The sequence below is a fragment of the Phocoena phocoena genome, chromosome 10 (assembly GCF_963924675.1).
Source record: "Phocoena phocoena chromosome 10, mPhoPho1.1, whole genome shotgun sequence".
Classification (NCBI taxonomy): domain Eukaryota; kingdom Metazoa; phylum Chordata; class Mammalia; order Artiodactyla; family Phocoenidae; genus Phocoena; species Phocoena phocoena.
This window is the reverse complement of record NC_089228.1, coordinates 25,819,156-25,843,129: the sequence shown is the minus strand read 5'-3', so window position 1 is coordinate 25,843,129 and position 23,974 is coordinate 25,819,156. Positions and strand designations below refer to the sequence as shown.

Genomic DNA, 23,974 nt, shown 5'->3' with positions numbered 1-23,974 from the left:
AGTCAAAGAATAAATTTAATTAGAGAAGTGAGAAAATACAGAAACAAAGGAAAACAGTCAAACAAGACAAAATAATAATAGTTTAGTGATTAAGCAAAGGACCTTTAGTTCCTCCTCAATGGCTATAGATAATATTCTGAGCCATATCCTTTGAGCTGGTTTGTAGATACAGAAAATGCCCCCCTGCAAGTGGAAGAAGTTAACTACATGACGACCAGACTGTAACCATGACAGAAGCTGCCACAATTCCGAGAACAGGCCTCAAAGAAATGGGAACAAACTGACCCTGGAAATGAAGATTAACTGTACTTGAAACAATCACGATGACGTGGATCAGAGCACCGCATGACCAATTTCAAGATGACTCTCAGGCACATTTCTGCATGTAGTCCCCTCCCTCCGCCTATATACCTGTGAAACTCCCCTTTAAAACTCTTGCCCACTGATTGTCAGTGGGGGAAGTCAGCCTTTGGACATGAGTCTGCCCTCTCCTGCCGGTTGTCAGCCTCTGAAATAAGCAAACTTTCCTTTCCACCAACCTAGAGTCTCTACTATTGGCTTTTGAGCGGCGGGCAGCCAGACCCCACTTTCGGTAACAAACTCACCTTCTTCTTCCATGCTATGCTTCTCTTCTACATATCACTTTAATATACAGTGATACATATCTCTCAGAAAAATTAAAGTCAGTTAAATTACATTTCTTTTTTTGAAGACTGTCACTTCTAGGCAAGTGTGAATATACCTGAGATCCTCCAAAATTGGATTATAAACCCCAGGCTCATATCTCTCCATCCTGACCAGAGGGCTTGTTATCAGCTTCTCCAGAAATGGGTGGGGCTGGAAGAGCTGTTTTTTGGTTTTTTGCCCAGATACTTGGAAGAAAACAAACAAATGCTGAGGCAGAATTTCTTAAAGTGTGGTCCTCAAACCAGCTAGATCAGACTGACGTGCAGAGCCTTGTTAAAAATGCAGATACTGGGGTTCTACCCCAGATGCACTGAATTATAACCTCTGTGGGAGATGTGCATCATTTAATTAGCTCTGCAGGCATTTTTAAAATATGGTAAAGATTCAGGCCTTTCTGGGATGTCTCAAAATCCTATTTAATGCTTACATTAGAAGAAAAGACAATGAATACTCTCAGACAAGATACTAACGGTATCTAGTTCCTGCCACCCTTTCTCTATGGGTGGGATAGTAGTAGTAATAACAACATCGACATCAACAACAGCTAACGTATTTTAAGCTCTTACAATGGCAGACTCAGTGCTAAGAGCCTCATGTGCATTATTCCAGTAAATCCAAACAACAATGCCACTATACTCACATTTGTTAGCTAAAAACCGAGACTCAGAGAGGATGTGGACATTTCCCAAGATGACACAACTAGAAAGTGGTTGAGACGGAATTGGAAATGCTAAAGGGGAGTGGGGCAAAATAAAAGGTGTGGAAACTGGCGTTCAGAATTCATCCTTCATGTCTGAATCAGGGTTGCAAGGAACACTTCAGTGTGAATAGGAGCTTGTGTAGATATGTAATGAAACAATACATAAACACAATGGGGAGGGACCAAAGTCCTACAGTAATCCTAGAGGAGCACCTCCAAGGCAGGAACTGGAATCTGTGTGGAGGTGAGGGAGTCATGGGGACCAGCTCCTCTGGGTCACTTCACATCTCTGTGCTCGCATCCATCTTTGCTCTTGGACCCGCTCTCAGCCGGAGCTTCTGCTTTCCCATCCTTCATCTTATCATGATCCTGTGGGCCTAACTCCACCGGCCAGCTCTCCCTATACATCCTCTTAGCTTTAACTTCTACTGTCTCATTGTCTCGGAATTTTTTAAAATTTATTTTATTGAAGTATAGTTGATTTACAATGTTTTGTTAATTTCTGCTGTACAGCAAAGTGAATCAGTTATACATATATCAATACATTCTTTTTCATATTCCTTTCCATTATGGTTTATTACAGGGTATTGAATATACTTCCCTGTGCTATACAGTAGGACCTTGTTATCCAGTCTATATATAATAGTCTTCACCTGCTAATAGCAAATCCCATTCCACCCCTCCCCCTGCCCCTCCCCCAGCAACCACAAGTCTGTTCTGTGTCTGAGTCTGTTTCGTAGATAAATTCATTTGTGCCATACTTTAGATTCCACATGTAAGTGATATTATATGGTATTTGTCTTTCTCTTTCTGACTTACTTCGCTTACAGTGATAATCTCTAGGTCCATCCATGTTGCTGCAAATGGCATTATTTCACTCTTTTTTAATGGCTGAGTAATATTCCATTGTACATATGTACCACATCTTCTTTATCCACTCATCTGTTGATGTACATTTAGGTTGCTTTCATGTCCTGGCTATTGTAAATAGTGCTTCAGTGAATACTGGAGTGCATGTATCTTTTCAAATTATAATTTTCTCCAGATATATGCCCAGGAGTGGGATTGTAGGATCATATGGCAACTTTATTTTTAGTTTTTTGAGAAACCTCCATACTGTTTCTCCATAGTGGCTGCACCAATTTACACGGAATTTCTTAATTTACATACTTAAGAGAGATAATCTGATTGGTCCACTTTATCATGTCTTGCCAGGTCACTTACAGATTACTGGTTTGCTGCTGTTCTTGACTCCAATCATTCTGCAGAGGACGAGGAAGAGGGGGGTCATGGAGTGAAACCGTGGCTACCTGACGGCCATGCTCCCCAGGAGGGTCTGTGAGCAGAACTGGCACAGTCATTGCCATTTCTAAAAGCGTCATCCAAAGGCTCTCAGAGGGCTTAGAATGAAATAACTCTCACCTGCAACTCCCAAGTCCTCAGGCTTAAGGGTGGGTGAGGCAGTTGCAGACTTCTCGCCTAGCAGAAAGTCAAATTGGTAAACTCCTTTAGGGTAGGGGTTTTTGTTTGTTTTGTACACTGCTGTATCCCAAGCACCTAGAACAGTGCCTGGCACAGAGCAGGCTCTCAATAACCATTTGTTGAATGAATGGATAAATGATACTGCAGTATCCAGCAGGTCCCAAATATTGTGGATCAGACACGGGGAAATCTAATTTACATGCTGCTTTGGCCTTGGCTCCCAGACAATACTAATACCATCCTAACCAGAACACAGCCACGCATATGACGTGCCACACAACCCACTTATTATCTGCTTAAAAGCAAATACAAATATTTTTGGTCATCTGCCGGTTTCAATTCTTGCTAATAAGTGAAAATTAACCGTATGGCCTGGGGTCGGAGTCAGCTTCGAGAACCCTCAAGGAACGGAGATGCTAAGAAGGCAAAGCATTTTAACTGGTGGTCCTCAACCAGCGGTGATTTTGTCCTCAGGGGACACTCAGCTAAGGAGGCATTTTAAGAAATTCTGGTAAAATAAAGGTAACATAAAATTTGCATTTTTAAGTGTACAGTTCAGTAGTAAGTACATCTACATTGTTGTGCAACAAATCTCCAGAATTCTCATCTTGAAACACAAACTCTGTATTAAACAACATCCCACTCGCTCTCTCCCCAGCCTCAGGCACCACCCTTCCACTTTGTGTCTGCGAATTTGACTACTCTAGGTAGCTCATATAAGTAGAATTATACAACATTTGTCTTTTTGTGACTGACTTATTTCACTTAGCAATGTCCTCAAGTGTCATTCACGTTGCAGCGTGTGTCATAATTTCCTTCCTTCTAAAGGATGAATAATAGCTCATTGTATGTCTGGATGACATTTTGCTTATCCACTCATCCATCAACGGATACTTTGCTTGCTTCTGCCTTTTAGCTACTGTGAATAATGCTATCAATACGGCTGTACAAATCTCTCTTTGAGGCCCGGCTTTCAATTCTTTTGGGTATATACCCAGAAGTAGAATTGCTGGATCATATGGTAGTTCTATTTTTAATTTTGTGAGGAACTGCCATACTGGCCATACTGTTTTCCACAGAGGATGCACCGTTTTACATTCCCACCAGTAGTGCACAAGTTTTCCAATTTCTCCACATCCACTTGTTATTTTCCTTTTTTTTTTTTAAATAGTAGCTATCCTAATGTGACAACATTTTTGGTTGTCACATCTCAGGGGGAGGGGTGCTATTGGCAATGGGTAGAGGTCAGCAGTATTGTTAAACATCCTACAATGCCCAGGAAGGTCCTCTGCCACAAAGAATGGACTGGAACAAAATGTGGATAGTGGCCAGGTTGAGAAATCCTGATTTAAGCTATCAGGTTCATCTTTCGTAGCAAATCTCACCCCCCTGACAAGTGCAGCCTCTCTCTTCTTTTGCTGAGATCCTCAAAGCCAACAATTTCCAAAAACCTGGAAAGCAAGGGAAGACTGAGAAGAATGGCAACATTTCTTTTATTCAAATTTTATTGGAAGTTTACAAATGTATTACAGACATCAGTAAAACATCATATCCATTTTACACGGCACGGATCTCAAGCAAAGTGTTCACGACAGTCTCTGGCAGAGCCCACACCAAAGGTCTACTGCAGACCTTCTTAACAAATAGCTTGACACCCGACACACAACACAGACTCTGGCATGCCTTACCTTCTCAGGCCCTTTGAGGTTTTGTTTACGTACTTGGAATTAAAGCAGGAGATGGACAAAGTGATCCTGTACAGGAAAGAATGTGTTTAGGAGCGGGAAAACTGCCAAAGTCCTAATTTACTATGGAATAAGGAGGACCCATAGGTCTTAGAATGTGAAGTCAGGGTCCACGATAGAACCAAAATGCTTTACGGAAAAACATGGACATTCACTAGAGAGGTTTGAGTAACTCTCTCTGAAAAATTTAGAAAAGCTTGGTCAGCGACCTACGGCACACCAATGGCCATACTCAGTAGGGTGAGGGATGTCTCAGAAAACTCTCAGGCTACAACAAGGCTTTTTTTTTTTTTTTTTTTTCCTACAGAGTCATCGTATCTAAATCACAGAAATGTTTCCTAACACTACGTGACATCCCCCCTCCCCGCCTTTTTATTCCTGTTGGGGAAAGCTAGTTTTATCAGCAGGAAGTAAGCTTATAAAACAGTATAGCTCCCAACAGTACATTATATTTTATGGGAGTCTTGGGGTGAAGGGGATCCTACTATGAGAAAATGGAAAAAGACTGAAATCCTTTTTTGATCCTAACCTTGATGACTGCTTCCGAGGGGTCAGACGAACAGGCTCTGGTGTCTGCTGAGGCCCCAGAGGGACCGGCCACTGGAGGCTAGGCAAAACTCTCTTCATTTCCACTTCTCTTGCGCTTTAAGAAACGCACCTCAAAAGGCGGCCATCTGGAACTGCCTTCCAAATATGCAGAGGAGGCTTGGCTGTGTCCTGTACCTGGAACGCTGTCGCAGAGCCCTTTTCAAAGCCCTGAAGGTGCTAAACAGTGCTAATAGCAGCCTTCTGGCATGAAATCCTCAGATGACTGATGCCATCATTCACGTTCCTTTGTCATAGATTCTCCTTCTTATGCATTAGCATCTGGTTTCTGTTAGAGAGAAACAGCAAAGAGCACTTCTCCTTGGAATTTAAATTTTTGTGTTCTTTCTTGTTAGAAGGTGGAATTAGACAAAGAATAGGACGAACTCTTATCTGACCTCTGTGATAGGACCAAGAACACGAGAATGGAAAAGGAGGCCAAAGAGAGTTGTCTTCATTTAGCCTAAAGAAGTCAGCCTCCTTTAGCATCTCCAATACGGGGGCATAGAAACTGGAGTCTCACAATTATTTATGGATGATGCTTCCTAAATGGCTGGTGTACTGTTTTGGGCCAATGGCAAAAGAGCCCAAGGTAGAAAGACAAATAAGAATCAGTTCACAAATAAGATTTGTTATCAGACAAATAAAATCAGTTCTGATCAACTAGTCCTGGATGGTTGGAGTGTTGAAAAGATTTCTGAGGCTGCAGCCATGCTCTCTGGGAAAGTATACAGTGGTACCTTGGTTATATCTGCCCAGGTTGCAGGGATGGCAGAGCACATGCTACATATGTGGTATTACTGGCCCCACCTGAACTCAGCAATGGCTGGTGGTACCCAAGAAGCAGAGAGCTGCCGCAGGAGAGAGAAATATAATCTTGGTGTATTGAAGAAACATCCTACAGAATGGGAAAAGAGGATGAGAAAGAGCTGTCCTCAGGTCACATATGAGAAACGCAAAATTGCTTGTTCACGGGGCTGGCTGAGGGTGGAAAGGAAGGACTAGAGAAGAGAAGGTGAATATGAAAAGAGGGGGTCAAACAACCAACACTAAAAAATTTCCCCCCCTTGAACACCTGCAAAATGGGAAGTATGGTTCTGGTTTCCCTGACCTCATTTACCGTGACCTCATTTACCTCATTTAAGTGACATTTACCGTCACTTGGTAGAAATGCCAGAATTCCATGACAGATGGAAGAGTACCTGAATGCCACCAGCCTGCTAACAAACTTGCTCATAACATCAAGGGTGATATGCACTGGCAGGGCCATTCAGGAAACTGTCACTGACTTCTGCTTGGGAAAGGGCCAGCTCTGTTGTCACTGAATTCAGCAGCGACAGGAAATGAAATGAACGCTAAAGTGGGGTTTTACCCAAAAGATAAGAAGATCAATATGAGAAGAGGTAGGCAAACAAAACAAAACAAAACCCAAGGCATTAGCAAAGAAAATAAACTGTGGTACTTTTCTAAAAACAGCCTATTAAAGATGAAATGATGATCTAAGAAGAGGTGAGTGTGAGCCTCACCCACAGATGACACTTGACCAAGAAGAGCTCCCGGTGATGATCAGGCAAGGACCCTCAGATCCTGCCTCGGAAACGAATGCATTGAATTTTGGGGAATGGGATTCTGGGATGTTACGTGTAAGTTATCACTAAGGGGAGGAACTCCCGATACAATGATATCCTGCTCACTTTAAGGCATATACTTGCAGGTTCCGTCCTCATTGTTGAGGATTTACCTGTCCTCCATCGGCATTCTCCATAAGGTGCCTGGCTGCACGTGGGGTGGGAAGGAGACACTGGCAGTGATGGACTAGATGGAGGTGATCTTGCTTATAGACCGTCTGACCCTGAGGCTTGCATCTCAACACACCTCCAGCTCTGACCAGTTCAGCCGATGGATGCTCCCTGGGCAGCTAGATCTGAAATTGCTTATTCCTCTCTCCCTCTGGGCACTAATTAGGTGTCAGTTTCTAGGCCACCTTCTTCTTTCTGCTGACGGTGGTTAAAGCCTCATCTGGGAAATGTAAGAGGTACTCTAAAAAGGAAAGAGAAAGCAACGTTCACTGGGAGAATTTCTTTCCTTGGATTCCAGGCCACAGAGGACAGACATTATTTTCAGTTATTTACTAAGTTAAATGATCTACTTTTTTCTCTCTCTTCTTTTTCCAAAATGCCTTTCTATTCTCATCAATCCAGCAACTTAGAACTCCAAATTGGACTCGCCCCATTTCTACCAGAAACCTGCCACGCTGGTAGCGTGGTGGTGTACATTATTTCTTAATCAGTTCGCCAAGCAGTTTACAAACTCACTATACAAACGTAATAGAGTTAATTCTCCAGAGGCTTGGATAATTAATGAAGCATTTAGATATGAAGAAAGCATGCGGAAAACAGCCACAACCAACATTTGCATTGCTTTTTTAAAACATCAGTGACAATGACAAATGTCTTATTAATACCTGAAAAGCAAATTATTTTAATACATCCTGAATGGAGTGCCACTTCCACATCCTTTACAGCCTTCCTTCCCCCAGACCCATTAGGGATGGTGTCTAAAAAGCCACTTTTCACATTCTCCCCATAAAAAAGCACTAGAAAATATGAACTACTATACTGAAGAGAGACCACGCTCGCCTCACCATGGCAGATGGCCACTGAGATACACTGTGTACTACATCGACAGTACACCTCACTAAAGGTGGGTCCTCCGATGGATTATTTCAACTGCCACAATCCACGAAGGGGACGAGGAGAATGGAAGTAAAAGCAAGCGCTTCACTTTTAACTGAAGCAAGGTAGGAGGTTTTATTTTACTATAAACAACACAACCGTTAAATGTCTTCTTTAAGCAAACTCACTTTTGAGCCCATCTTCTATCTGACTGACGGTCCCCAAAGTTCAAAATGGAAACCCCCCTTTCAGCAACATCTGTTTTTCAAAACCATAACACGGAAATCTCCTGAGCAGCTCAATCTTTCTGGGTAACCCAGATACTCTGGTTACAGAGTGCATTAAACTGGGTTTTTTTTCCCCACAAGCACTGGGGGCTATTCGAGGTGGTTGTCAAGTCTCCTCTACTTCATTTCCAGAAGTTCTTCTTTGCTCTGACCTTCCTTCATATTCCCCTTCAGTCTCTACCCTTGACCTGTTCCTTCTCCACGTATGACCTACGACCTAGAACACACCATCACTCCCAGAGTCCCTCGGAACCTTTCTGGCCCGAAATTCCCAAAGCTGAAGTTCATTTGCGCTGAGGACAACCGGTTGTCAGGCTAAGGCAGCTGTCTGCCTTGGTAAAGGAAAGCGGATAATACGATCCAGGAAACGAGCACCAGGAAATAATGCCACATTCAAAACAATGTCATGCTGACATCACACAAACCGCACCACTCACAGACACTTTATTTTCCCCAAGGGATAGATCAATGGTAAGCAACTTCAATGTTCCCAGCAGGGATGGCGTTTCTCACGGAACCTGACTGACACTGGTTGGTTTTTCTAATTGGCAAAAGTTATGCTGGCAATTATAAATAAAAAAAAAGTTACTATCACTTTGTAGAGAAGAGATTCTACTGAGGCTGGGAGCGGACTTAAGGATGGCTCCTCAAGATAGATGGAGCATCAAATGCTTTGGGTGTAATAGGTAATGTTTTTTTTCTTCAGCCACAAAAAGCCAAATTGAATAAACTCCTTTGAAAAAGGTCTCACTGACATGTAACAAATTTGTATAGAAAAAAGAAAAAAAAAAAAAAAAGTGGTCCTGGACCACCTTGAAGTACTACTCAAAGACAATGCTGGACGTGCATGCAAGGCTCCACTGAGTCCTACGATATAGAAATTCCTTTGATATTACAAAATACAAAAATATTTTATCAGAACTCTCATTTACATCGCATTTACAATGGACATGTAAATAACTTAGTGTTGGGTCCTGGCTAATAAACAAATTACGTACTGGAAAAAGGGTCCTAAAAGGGAGAGAACCAGAGAGGCTATAATATATAAGCGAGCGGGAAACAATTTTGCCATCTTGCCAGTGGCAGCTCAACACAGACGGACGGGAAGGAGGTGACCAATCCTGGCCTCCGTAGAGTCTATAGCGTTTCCAAAGTGAAATGTGCAAATAATATTCAACATGCCAAGAACTGTGACTACCTATTGAGTCAGTCGGTGACCTTGCCGCCATCAACAGAGAGCTCTTCTCATCTCTCCCTGGAACCACCAAAGAGCTTTAAAATTTAAAACAGTGCAAGTTTCTGAATTTACATTCTTACCTCCCATCTTCCCCTATCCCCTGACCCCCATCGGATTAAGAAATGATACAGTTTTTGCTCTTTTGTCTTTTCCTGCTGTGCAACTGTCCCCTGCCACCTAGCGTGGAAGACTTGGGGAGGCCGTACGAGCTGTATTTGTGCAGTAACTCATCACTCGTGACGTATCGCAGGTGGGCGGGCTGGGGGATGGGTTCTCCTAGGAAATAGCCCTCGTTGTCAGACTCCGAGGACGAAGAGCAGGTGGAACACCAATCGTACTCAGTGAAGTAGGGTCCCCATCGCTCCCCAAAGGCGTTCTGCAGAGCCAGGTCCGATACAGTCCGGGGGCACCGGCCGTACAGGTCCCTCCGGGACCCCTGGCCCAGGCTCTCCTGGAAGCTCCGCTGGCGCATGAACTGATCATAATCCTCCCTGGCTCTCAGGGGGGGCCTTTCTTTTAACTGAGAGATGGCCTCGCGCTCGCTGGCCAGGTGGAGGGCGTTGTCTGAGCGAGAGCGTCGGGATCGCCGGGACCGGTGAGGTCGGAAGCGGCGGTTGTCTTCGCGGGAAGTGGCTCTCCGCCGCGTGCGCTCGCTCATGGGCTGGATCCTCACACCCTCCGGCCCCGGGAGCTTGCTGCCCGCCATCCCCCCATCGAAATCAAAGCTCTGATGCATCCTTCCGTGGGCCTGCAGGTCTCTGTACCTGATGGGGTTGCTGAGAGGGTGGAGGTTTCCCTCCATCTCCTGGTACTGCTGGGCGGAGAGCAGGCTGCGAACGGACTCGGCGCTGCGGAACTGCATGGACGAGTTCAGCGTGCCCATGTTGCTCAGCTTCTCGGACACGTTCATCCCAGAGTCTTTGCTGAGATCGGGCATGGAAAACCGGGAGAGGTGCTCCTGGCGCTTGGCACCACCATCCGCGGAGAGGCCTGGGGGAGAGAGAGGAAAGGTTCACAGAGGTTAATACAAACGTGCAGCCATGGGAGTCCCGTCACTGTGGGTCATCTGAACCGTTATCTATCCAGGGTCGCTGCATACGGTTGCACACTGCACACAGGCTCGCTCAGAAAGTATGCAGGAGGGCTCTCCCCATTCCACAGTGGGCCAGTGTCCACTGAGAGGGGACACCTGGTTAAAATGCATCCACGAGATGTTTTTATAATCGTCATGAATTCCTCCAAAGGTTCATCAAAATTACTTAAGAGCCCATCATGTATCTCATAAGTGATGTTTCTTCTGTTCAGAAATTCACTTTAAAAAGTGCTCAATCACCTCACTGGTTCTAATGATGAACTATAAGCTCCACAGGAGAGATATTCTGGACAAAGAACCTTTAAGCTATAGAGGCCGGGCCACGCCCAAGCAGTTCCTAGCAACACTGAGCCTAGAGTCTAGTCCCATAATACTGGACCACTTCACTTCCATGTTTACCTCCAGCAACTTCCTGCTCTGCCTGCTGTCCCTGGGCCTCTATTCCAGATGTCTTGAAAACTAAGTGGCTCCCTGGGTGTAGACAGAGGGATATTTACTCTCTCAGGGTGTTTAGTAAATGACTGTTTCAGGGTTCCAAATGGGCCCCTAGCAGTCAGAAGATGTGAGTGGGACTCCGGGGGGCATTCCTCCTTCTCCTGGAGAGACACTTTTTAAAACAAAGCAGTGACCCGAATGCTCTCTAACAGCAGGAGCCCCTAGCAATGATCCTGCATTCCCTACACGCTGTCACTGCCATCACTGAGATGAAAACCATGTCGAAGGTAGCAGGAGATTCTTGACTTCAGAAACTTCCATTCTGCCCATCTTAAAGCAGCAGTCGCTAAAACAGCAGTTTAAGAATGGACCAGGTAGCAAAATCTCAGCATTTCCCACTCATTATCAATGGAAAAGATGAGCAGCTTTGCCATTTCTGGTCACAGACAACATGTCTTTGGATTGCACTGGCCCATTAGAACCCCTGCCACCGATTACCCCACCTAACGGGGCCAAACAACTTTGGCTCCCCTCACAAAACTGTTATGAGCACTATGAAACACTACTTAGCAATACCCACTAAAGCTAAATATACATATGTATGTGTGTGTATGTGTATATATATGTATGTGTGTGTGTATATATATACGTACATGAATTATGAACAGAGTTGCTTTGAATACCTGTGTTCACTTTTTTGGTGGACTTAATGTACTCATTTCTGTCGGGTATAGAGCCAGAGTGGAGATCCGGTGTCCTTCTTTTTATTTATTTATGTATGTACATATGTATATGTTACTTGAAAAATTGTAATACAGTTGATTTACAATGATCCAGGTGTGCAGTTTATATATATACACACAGATATAAATTCTTTCTATATATACACACTGTATATATATATACACACAGATATAAATTCTTTCTATATATACACACTGTATATATATATACACACACAGATATAAATTCTTTCTATATATACACACTGTATATATATATATATATACACAGATATAAATTCTTTCTATATATACACACTGTATATATATATATACACACAGATATAAATTCTTTCTATATATACACACTGTATATATATATACACACACAGATATAAATTCTTTCTATATATACACACTGTATATATATATACACACACAGATATAAATTCTTTCTATATATACACACTGTATATATATATATATACACACAGATATAAATTCTTTCTATATATACACACTGTATATATATATACACACACAGATATAAATTCTTTCTATATATACACACTGTATATATATATATATACACACAGATATAAATTCTTTCTATATATACACACTGTATATATATATATACACACAGATATAAATTCTTTCTATATATACACACTGTATATATATATATACACACACAGATATAAATTCTTTCTATATATACACACTGTATATATATATACACACACAGATATAAATTCTTTCTATATATACACACTGTATATATATATATATACACACAGATATAAATTCTTTCTATATATACACACTGTATATATATATACACACACAGATATAAATTCTTTCTATATATACACACTGTATATATATATATACACACACAGATATAAATTCTTTCTATATATACACACTGTATATATATATACACACACAGATATAAATTCTTTCTATATATACACACTGTATATATATATACACACACAGATATAAATTCTTTCTATATATACACACTGTATATATATATACACACACAGATATAAATTCTTTCTATATATACACACTGTATATATATATACACACACAGATATAAATTCTTTCTATATATACACACTGTATATATATATATACACACAGATATAAATTCTTTCTATATATACACACTGTATATATATATATACACACACAGATATAAATTCTTTCTATATATACACACTGTATATATATATACACACACAGATATAAATTCTTTCTATATATACACACTGTATATATATATATACACACAGATATAAGTTCTTTCTATATATACACACTGTATATATATATACACACACAGATATAAATTCTTTCTATATATATACACTGTATATATATATACACACACAGATATAAATTCTTTCTATATATACACACTGTATATATATATACACACACAGATATATATAAGTTCTTTCCACATATATATAAACATATATATAAATTTTCTTTTTCAGATTATTTTCCAATATAGGTCACTACAAGACATTGAATATAATTCCCTGTGCTCTACAACAGTCCTTGTTGTTCTGTTCTGAGACTTTCCATTGCCACTCTTGGTTATATACCCAACCGAAAACAGTTTGTGGATCCAAAAAATGCACAAGGGTATTCAGAGAAGCTTTCTTTATGATAGTCCAGAACTAAAAACAATTCAAACGTCAATTAACAGGAGGAAGGATAAATAAATTGTGGTATTTTCTAGCATTCCCCATTAAAAGGAAGCAGGCAGGACTTTTTGGAGAAATGGCTGATTCCAGGATAGGAGGAGGGAAGGTAAAAGATGAGCCTGGAACATCTTGTTATGCCACAAAAGTAAGGAAGTGTTAAAAATAAAAAACGAAGGGAGGCTTGCGAGAACACCAGAATCACAGCTAGCAGCTGGACAATCATCGACAGGAAGACACTGGAACTCACCAAAAAAGATACCCCACGTGCGAAGACAAAGGAGAAGCCACAATGAGATGGCAGGAGGGGCGCAATCACAGTAAAATCAAATCCTATAACTGCTGGGAGGGTGACTCACAGACTGGAGAACACTTACACCACAGAAGTGCACCCACTGAAGTGAAGGTTCTGAGCCCCACGTCAGGCTTCCCAACCTGGGGGTCTGGCAACGGGAGGAGGAATTCCTAGAGAATCAGACTTTGAAGGCTAGTGGGATTTGATTGCAGGACTTTGACAGGACCGGGGGAAACAGAGACTCCACTCTTGGAGGGCACACACAAAGTAGTGTGTGCATCGGGACCCAGGGGAAGGAGCAGTGACCCCAGGGGAGACTGAACCAGACCTACCTGCTAGTGTTGGAGGGTCTCCTGCAGAGGCAGGGGCTGACTGTAGCTCACGGTGGGGACAAGAACACGGGCAGCAAAAGTTCTAGGAAGTACTCCTGGGTATGAGCCCTCCCAGAGTCCGCCATTAGCCCCACCAAAGAGCCCAGGTAGGCTCCAGTGTTGGGTTGCCTCAGGCCAAGCAACCAACAGGGAGGGTACCCAGCCCCACCCATCAGCAGTCAAAGGGATTAAAGTTTTACTGAGCTCTGCCCACCAGAGCGACAGCCAGCTCTACCCACCACCAGTGCCTCCCATCAGGAAACTTGCCTCTTGGATAGCCTCATCCACCAGAGGGAAGACAGCAGAAGCAAGAAGAACTACAATCCAGCAGCCTGTGGAACAAAAACCACATTCACAGAAAGACAGACAAGATGAAAAGGCAGAGGTCTATGTACCAGATGAAGGAACAAGATAAAACCCCAGAAAAACAACTAAATGAAGTGGAGATAGGCAGACTTCCAGAAAAAGAATTCAGGATAATGATAGTGAAGATGATCCAGGACCTTGGAAAAAGAATGGAGGCAAAGATCAAGAAGATGCAAGAAATGTTTAACAAAGACCTAGAAGAATTAAAGAACAAACAGGGGCTTCCCTGGTGGCGCAGTGGTTGAGAGTCCGCCTGCTGATGCAGGGGACGCGGGTTCGTGCCCCAGTCCGGGAGGATCCCACATGCCGCGGAGCGGCTGGGCCCGTGAGCCACGGCCGCTGAGCCTGCGCGTCTGGAGCCTGTGCTCCGCAGTGGGAGAGGCCACAACAGTGAGAGGGCCTCGTACCGCAAAAAAAGAAAAGAAACAAACAAACTTCCCTAACATGGGAAAGGAAATAGCCACCCAGGTCCAGGAAGCGCAGAGATTCCCATACAGGATATACCCAAGGACGAACATGCCAAAGACACATAGTAATCAAACTGGCAAAAATTAAAGACAAAGAAAAATTATTGAAAGCAGCAAGCGAAAAATGACAAATAACATACAAGGGAACTCCCACAGGGTTAACAGCTGATTTCTCAGCAGAAACTCTACAAGCCAGAAGGGAGTGGCATGATATACTTAAATCACTGATGAAAGGGAAGAACCTACAACAAAGATTACTCTAGCCGGCAAGGATCTCACTCAGATTCGATGGAGAAATCAAAAGCTTTACAGACAAGCAAAACCTAAGAGAATTCAGCACCACCAAACCACCTCTACAACAAATGCTAAAGGAACTTCTCTAAGTGGGAAACACAAGAGAAGAAAAGGACCTACAAAAACAAACCCAAAACATCAAGAAAATGGTCAAAGGAACATACACATCGATAATTACCTTAAATGTGAATGGATTAAATGCTCCAACCAAAAGACACAGGCTTGCTGAATGCATACAAAAACAAGACCCATATATATGCTGTCTACAAGAGACCCACTTCAGACCTAGGTACACATATAGACTGAAAGTGAGGGGATGGAAAAGGATATTCCATGAAAATGGAAACCAAAAGAAAGCTGGAGTAGCAATAACTCATATCAGAAAAAAATAGACTTTAAAATAAAGAATGTTACAAGAGACAAGGAAGGACACTACATAATGATCAAGGGATCAATCCAAGAACAAGATATAACAATTATAAATATATATGCACCCAACGTAGGAGCACCTCAATACGTAAGGCAACTGCTAACAGCTATAAAAGAGGAAATCGACAGTAACACAATAATAGTGGGGGACTTTAACACCTCACTTACACCAATGGACAGATCAACCAAAATGAAAATAAATAAGGAAACACAAGCTTTAAATGACACAACAGACCAGATAGATTTAATTGATATTTATAGGACACTCCATCCAAAAACAGCAGATTACACTTTTTTCTCAAGTGCACAAGGAACATTCTCCAGGATAGATCACATCTTGGGTCACAAATCAATCCTCAGTAAATTTAAGAAAATTGAAATCATATCAAGCATCTTTTCTGACCACAACGCTATGAGATTAGAAATGAATTACATGGGAAAAAACGTAAAAAACACAAACACATGGAGGCTGAACAATATGTTACTAAATAACCAAGAAATCAAAAAATACCTAGAGTCAAATGACAATGAAAACACGACGATCCAAAACCTATGGGATGCAGCAAAAGCAGTTCTAAGAGGGAAGTTTATAGCTATAGAAGCCTACATCAAGAAATAAGAAAAATCTCAAATGAACAATCTAACCTTACACCTAAAGGAACTAGAGAAAGAAGAACAAACAAAACCCAAAGTTAGCAGAAGGAAAGAAATCATAAAGATCAGAGCAGAAATAAATGAAAGAGAAACAAAGAAAACAATAGCAAAGATCAATAAAACTAAAAGCTGGTTCTTTGAGAAGATAAACAAAATTGATAAACCATTAGCCAGACTCATCAAGAAAAAGAGGGAGAGGACTCAAATCAACAAAATTAGAAATGAGAAAGGAGAAGTTACAACAGACACCGCAGAAATACAAAGCATTCTAAGAGACTACTATAAACAACTCTATGCCAATAAAATGGACAACCTGGAAGAAATGAACAAATTCCTAGAAAGGTATAACCTTCCAAGACTGAACCAGGAAGAAAGAGAAAATATGAACCGACCAATCACAAGTAATGAAATTGAAACTGTGATTAAAAATCTTCCAACAAACAAAAGTCCAGGACCAGATGGCTTCACAGGTGAATTCTATCAAACATTTAGAGAAGAGCTAACATCCATCCTTCTCAAACTCTTCTAAAAACTGCGGGGGAAGGAGCACTCCCAAACTCATTCTATGAGGCCACCATCACCCTGATACCAAAACCAGAGAAAGATACTACAAAAAGAGAAAAATTTTACAGACCAATATCACTGATGAATATAGACGCAAAAATCCTCAACAAAATACTGGCAAACAGAATCCAACAACACATTAAAAGGATCATACACCATGATCAAGTGGGATTTATCCCAGGGATGCAAGGATTCTTCAATATATGCAAATCAATCAATGTGATACACCATACTAACAAATTGAAGGAGAAAAACCATATGATCATCTCAATAGATGCAGAAAAAGCTTTCGACAAAATTCAGCACCCGTTTATGATAAAAAACTCTCCAGAAACTGGGCACAGAGGGAACCTACCTCCACATAATAAAGGCCATATATGACAAACCCACAGCAAACATCATTCTCAATGGTGAAAAACTGAAAGCATTTGCTCTAAGATCAGGAATGAGACAAGGATGCCCACTCTCACTGCTATTATTCAACATAGTTTTGGAAGTCCTAGCCACGGCAATCAGAGAAGAAAAAGAAATACGAATTGGAAAAGAAGAAGTAAAACTGTCACTGTTTGCAGTTGACATGATACTATATATAGAGAACCCTGAAGATGCCACCAGAAAACTACTAGAGCTAATCAATGAATTGGGTAAAGTTGCAGGATACAAAATTAATGCACAGAAATCTCATTCCTATACACAAATGATGAAAAATCTGAAAGAGAAATTAAGGAAACACTCCCATTTACCACTGCAACAAAAAGAATAAAATACCTAGGAATAAACCTACCTAGGGAGACAAAAGACCTGTATGCAGAAAACTATAAGACACTGATGAAAGAAATTAAAGATGATACCAACAGATGGAGAGAGGTACCACGTTCTTGGACTGGAAGAATCAATATTGTGAAAATGACTATACTACCCAAAGCAATCTACAGATTCAACACAATCCCTATCAAATTACCAATGGCATTTTTTATGGAACTAGAACAAAAAATCTTAAAATGTATATAGAGACACAAAAGACCCCGAATAGCCAAAGCAGTCTTGAGGGAAAAAAAAGGAGCTGGAGGAATCAGACTCCCTGACTTCAGACTATACTACAAAGCTACAGTAATCAAGACAATATGGTACTGGCACAAAAACAGAAACATAGATCAATGGAACAAGATAGAAAGCCCAGAGATAAACCCATGCACCTATGGTCAACTAATCTATGACAAAGGAGGCAAGAATATATGATGGAGAAAAGACAGCCTCTTCAATAAGTGGTGCTGGGAAAACTGGACTGCTACATGTAAAAGAATGAAATTAGAACACTCCCTAACACCATACACAAAAATAAACTCAAAATGGACTCGAGACCTAAATGTAAGACCAGACACTATAAAACTCTTAGAGGAAAACATAGGAAGAACACTTTCTTTTTTTTCCTTCAGTACGCGGGCCTCTCACTGTTGTGGCCTCTCCTGCTGCGGAGCACAGGCTCCGGACGCGCAGGCTCAGCGGCCATGGCTCACGGGCCCAGCCGGAGTGGCACATGGGATCCTCCCGGACTGGGGCACAAACCCGTATCCCCTGCATCGGCAGGCGGACTCTCAACCACTGTGCCACCAGGGAAGCCCGGAAGAACACTTTTTGACATAAATCATGGCAAGATCTTTTTTGATCCACCTCCTAGAGTAGTGGAAATGAAAACAAAAATAAGCAAATGGGACCTAATGAAACTTCGAAGCTTTTGCTCAGCAAAGGAAACCATAAACAAGACAAAAAGACAACCCTCAGAGTGGGAGAAAATATTTGCAAACGAATCAACGGACAAAGGATTAATCTCCAATCTCCAAAATATATAAACAGCTCATGCAGCTCAATATTAAAGAAACAAACAACCCAATCCAAAAATGGGCATAAGACCTAAATAGACATTTCTCCAAAGAAGACATACAGATGGCCAAGAAGCACATGAAAAGCTGCTCAACATCACTAATTATTAGAGACATGCAAATCAAACCTACAATGAGGTATCACCTCACACCAGTTAGAATGGCCATCATCAGAAAATCTACAAAGAACAAATTCTGGAGAGGGTGTGGAGAAAAGGGAACCCTCTTGCACTGTTGGTGGGAATGTAAATTGATACAGACACCATGGAGAACAGTATGCAGGTTCGTTTAAAAACTAAAAAGAGAATTACCATATGATCCAGCAATCCCACTACTGGGCATATACCCAGAGAAAACCATAATTCAAAAAAACACATGCACCCCAGTGTTCACTGCAGCACTCTTTACTGTAGCCAGGTCATGGAAGCAACCTAAATGCCCATCGACAGACAAATGGATAAAGAAGATGTGGTACATATATACAATGGAATATTACTCAGCCATAAAAAGGAACGATATTGGGTCATTTGTTGAGACGTGGATGGATCTAGAGACTATCATACAGAGTGAAGTAAGTCGGAAAGAGACTAACAAAAATCGTATATTAATGCATATACGTGGAACCTAGAAAAATGGTTCAGATGAACCGGTTTGCAGGGCAGAAATTGAGATACAGATGTAGAGAACAAACGTATGGACACCACGGGGGGAAAGCTGCAGGGGGCTGGTGGGGGTTGTGTGATGAATTGGGCAATTGGGATTGACATGTATACACTGATGTGTATAAAATGGATGACTAATAAGAATTTGCTGTATAAAAAAATAAATAAAATAAAATACAACAACAAAAAGATGTTAAAAAATAAATAAATGCCCCTGGTAACAATAAAAAAAAAAAAAAACACAAAACAAAAATGAAGGGGGGTTGGTTTTCAGAATACAGGACCCAACTTCAAAGGGATCCCACCAGCCGAAGCTGAGCAATTCGAGCATTCACACAGTAATGATTTATAAACCACTGAGAAAACCAGGATTCATGAATCCATACTGATAACAGATAAAAATACCAGCAAATAAATGGGGGAGAAGAGTGGGCCCTTGTACATAACAGGCTGGAGTGTGTGTGCAGAAGGCGTGCTGGATTTGGAAGATCATTGTTTTGTAACCACTGTAGGTAAAGACTGGCTCACGCAAGACACGAAATATGCTAAACTTAGGGGGTAAAATTTGATTGGGGAGCAGGATATCTGCATGGTGTTAAGTGGTTCCCCACATATCGTTTATTACCTATAAGAGAAAATTTAGTAACTATACAGTGGAATAATCAGACAACACTCTGACTACCTCCATCACGGACGAGGTGCCACTGACACCACGTCCCTCCAGATGGGATTCTCTAAGCAGGACACACTACCACTTATGGAGTCTTTCAGTCAAAAACACATACCCTGAATGGATTCAGGAGGAAAGACCAGATGAACCCCAAATGAGGAATATTCTATTAAGAAGAAAAGGGACTGCATTTTTAAAAAGAAATTCAGTATCATAAAAGACAAAGACTGAGTGAATGTTCTAGACTAAAGGATATTAAGGAACCACAGCAACTATATACAATACCTGATCCTGGACTGGAACCTGCAGTGCAATGAAAATAAATGCTACAAAGGATAATTTTCCCTCAAATGCAAAAACTGGGACATGGGCTAACTCATAAATGTATTATGCTAAATATACTGTGGTTAACTGATAATTAGGATAATGTCAGAGAAGATCCTTATTCTTGGGAAATACACACGGAAGTATATGGTAGTAAATGGCCAAGATGGATGCAACTCGCTCTCAAATGGTTCAGAAATACACTGTGCGCACGTGTGTGTGTGTGCACACGTGTGAACACAAGAGAGGGCAAGTGATAAACCAAACGGGTAAAATGTTAACAATAGGTGAATCTAGGTAAATACTTTATGGGTAGTGTTTGTTCCATTTTTGCAACTTTTCAATAAGTTTGAAGTTATTTCCAAATACAAAGTTTCTTTAAAATTGTAGTATAGTTATGTGATGCAAAGGTTTTTAATTCCAGGGGAAATTACTGGGGGTAGGGGATGCTACTAGTGTCTAGTGTGTAGAGACCAGAAAGATGCTGCTAAACACCCTATAATGCACAGGACAGTCCCCACAACAAAGCATTATCCAGCCCCAAATGTCAATAATACCCAAGTTGAGAAACCATGCTATACTGGAATACTACACAGCGAGAATGAATAACTACACGGACAGCATGGATGAATCTCACAGAAAACGCTGAGAGACACAAAAGGGTACAAGCAGTACGATTCCATTTACGTGAAGTTCAAGAACAGGCTAAGGCTGTCTGTGGTGACAGAGGTCAGAAGAGTGGGAGGGGCACAGGGAAATGTCCAGGGCGCAGGAAATGTTCTGTACCCAGAGCTGGGTGATGATTATAAAAGGATGCACATGTAAAAATCCCTTGAGGTGTAGTTTAAATATCTGTTTGCTTTACCTTATGTAGGTTATAACTCAATAAAACGGTGTAAAAATAATGCAGTGTTCTCATTAAAGAGCTCAATTTAAACGTTGGATATGCCTACAAAGAAACTATTCTGCCAAACATCGTACCTTCCAGTCACTTCTTCTTTTTTAAAAATTTCATTACTGGGATAACTGGCAGGGTAAGAGGAGTGGAGTTCTCTGACTCCTGCTTTCCGACCTGCTTATCTGTGACATACACATCATAAAAGCTGATTTACAACAGCTAATCACTTCCAGAACCTCCCCAAGCTGAAGGCGGAGCGGAGAGGATAGCGACGCAAGATGATGAATGACTAGCCTGGGCAGATAAACTCTAGTAAGGAAGGAAAAAAAAATCCTTCAAAAATTACAATCAGAAACAAAAGCTACATGGGTGGGAGCGATGATCTTTGTGGGGCTTTTGGAATTAGGGTCGGGGTAAATAATCTAGCAAATACTATACATTCCCAAACATGCTGTTTTCCTGAACCTGTCTTTTATAAGCCCCAAAGTCATGCATTTCTGAGGATGTCCTGTGTGTGAATACATTCATATTCAATGAGGAAGTAAACGTGAGGAAAGATAGCTTCCACTCTGCTGGGAGGTGATGATGCCCTATTGAACTGTACTTCTGCCTCCTGGGAAATCTCAGGATACCCTTCAGCATCTCCAATCCCCACAAAAGAAAAGTCCTCTGGCAAGAACTAGAGAGCCCTGTTGCTCAAGCTCAGAGTCCACTATCAGTTTTACTTAAACGTAAGCTGGGAGATGTGCGGGTAGGATTGCAAAGGCCACCGGCTCACTCCAGACAGGAGAAATGTGTATGTTCTCATTTATTAACTCAGAGTCCCCTTCAGGGGCTTCTTACACGCAGGCCACGCACAAAATGGCCAGTGTTGCCCAGAGATGAGCAATAATTGTGTGCCTGCCTCTAAACAGAGCGGCTCTGTGGTTAATTTCACTACTGGTCAAATCCAGAAACCTTATGCAGATGTCAAAGTCTCTCCAAGATGGTGGACTAAATGCTCCTCCCTGGCTGACTCTGCTTTAGTCGCGCTTACACACAGCAGCAAGCTCATATCAGCCCCTTATGGAAAACTCTCCCCTTTGCGTAGCTGCCTTCTTTGGATCACTAAGGACCTCATGTAAATACCACCTCTTCCATGGTGCCTGCCCTGATTGTTCTTTCTCAAGGAGCAAAGTTGTCCTCCACCCCCAAACAGTCACTCTGTAGCATCTGACCCTTGTTTAAAGTCCCCACTCTGACTTATTTTCTTAAATTTATGTTTAAGTTGGTAGCCAAACGGATGCCCTCTGGGAGCAGGGATCTTGCCCCCCCCCCCGTTTACCACACTGGAACTAGCAGTGCTGGGCATCCTGCTGGTGGAGTTAAGGTAAATGAATCCTCACGCTGCCCACAGCTAGGAAAAAGCAACCACCCTCTGACCTGGAGCAGGCCAGGACTTAAAAGATTAACCGATTGTAATCTGGATGAGTGGCATGCCAACCATCAGGAACCAAAAAACCCACGGTCACACGAACCAATCTCACTGTCTCTGGTGGTTCATCACACGGCCCACCATCTGGGGCTTCTTCAATATTAGAGGAGCGTGTGGTTTATAGTTGGCCCCTCAAACTGCAAAAATATTTTGTCTGATTGATCACACTGCTGGAGATCTGTTTAAATTAGCAGCTTTCATGTCCCCAAGATGGACCTATACTATCCCAGCTCACACCTAACCCTGAGAAACACTCCTTCCCTCTCTAACTCACTCTGAGCAGAACTGAAAGGTGACTTGGGGCAACTTCTGAACCTCTTGAGATGCGTGTGTAAAATGGGCCTAACAACAGTACCTGAGTTCAAAAGCTTGAGTGATGATTGGGTGAGAAAATACATACCTTTCGTTTTTATTTCATTTATTTTTTTGGCCATGCTGCGCGGCATGCAGGACCTTAGTTCCCTGACCAGGGCCCGAACCTGTGCCCCCTGCAGTGGAAGCACAGAGTCTTAACCACTGGAGCGCCAGGGAAGTCCCACCTTACGTTTTTAAGCCTCATCACAACTACCATAAATCTGGGTAGTTTTGATCTCCTCTCCATCTCCTTGGCGAGCCTATAAGCTCCAAGAGGGCAGGAGCTGGCTCCTGTTTGCTAGCCCCGATCTCAGTAGCTGGTATTCGATACATGGGAAGAAAGTAAGCAAGGCCTAAGAGTCCCCAGTGAAAGAGCGCATGCCCCAAGAAATTTACACCCAGCCAACTGTAAAGACAAACAAATACTTGCTGAAGGAGTGATTATATGAAGGAACGAACCCGAGACGAGCCACACAGGACCAGACACATCATGACGTTCACTGAAGATGAGCCACTAAAATAATAATAAAAATAATTTGTGCCTCCAAACTGCAGCTGGGGCTGACTTCTCTACCCAGAGGAAATGCAACTCTCTGTTCCACTTGTCTGTGTAGCATAAGACTCAGTGTCAAAACACTGCAAATCAATATAGTCCAACCAACTGGGGTTCTCAACGCCACTCTGTTCTTCTGCAATGAATGAACGTTACTTTTCTCGCTGCCCAAGCCATAACTCTGTGTGTGTGTGTGTGTGTGTGTGAACGAGCACAGCTGTGCTATGGGAGGTGGAAACTGCACTCTAACTTCTCCAGAGAGCTCTGGCGGAAGCCCGTCGTCTGACCCCGCACTTAACACTGGCATCTTCCGGGCCCCAACACATTCTGGAGAGCCTGGCAGAAGATCC

The 23,974-nt window shown here is 42.0% G+C and overlaps 1 protein-coding gene across 1 annotated transcript in view; it reads right to left on the bottom strand.

Annotated features, from left to right (window-relative positions):
- Nucleotides 1–9,513: 9,513 nt before the first annotated feature.
- PRICKLE2 (prickle planar cell polarity protein 2) overlaps nt 9,514–23,974 on the bottom strand; it is a 339,199-nt gene continuing 324,738 nt past the window's right edge. The window contains exon 8 of the mRNA XM_065885383.1: nt 9,514–10,388. Within this exon, the coding sequence (XP_065741455.1) occupies nt 9,514–10,388 (875 nt within the window). The remainder of the gene's footprint in view (nt 10,389–23,974) is intronic.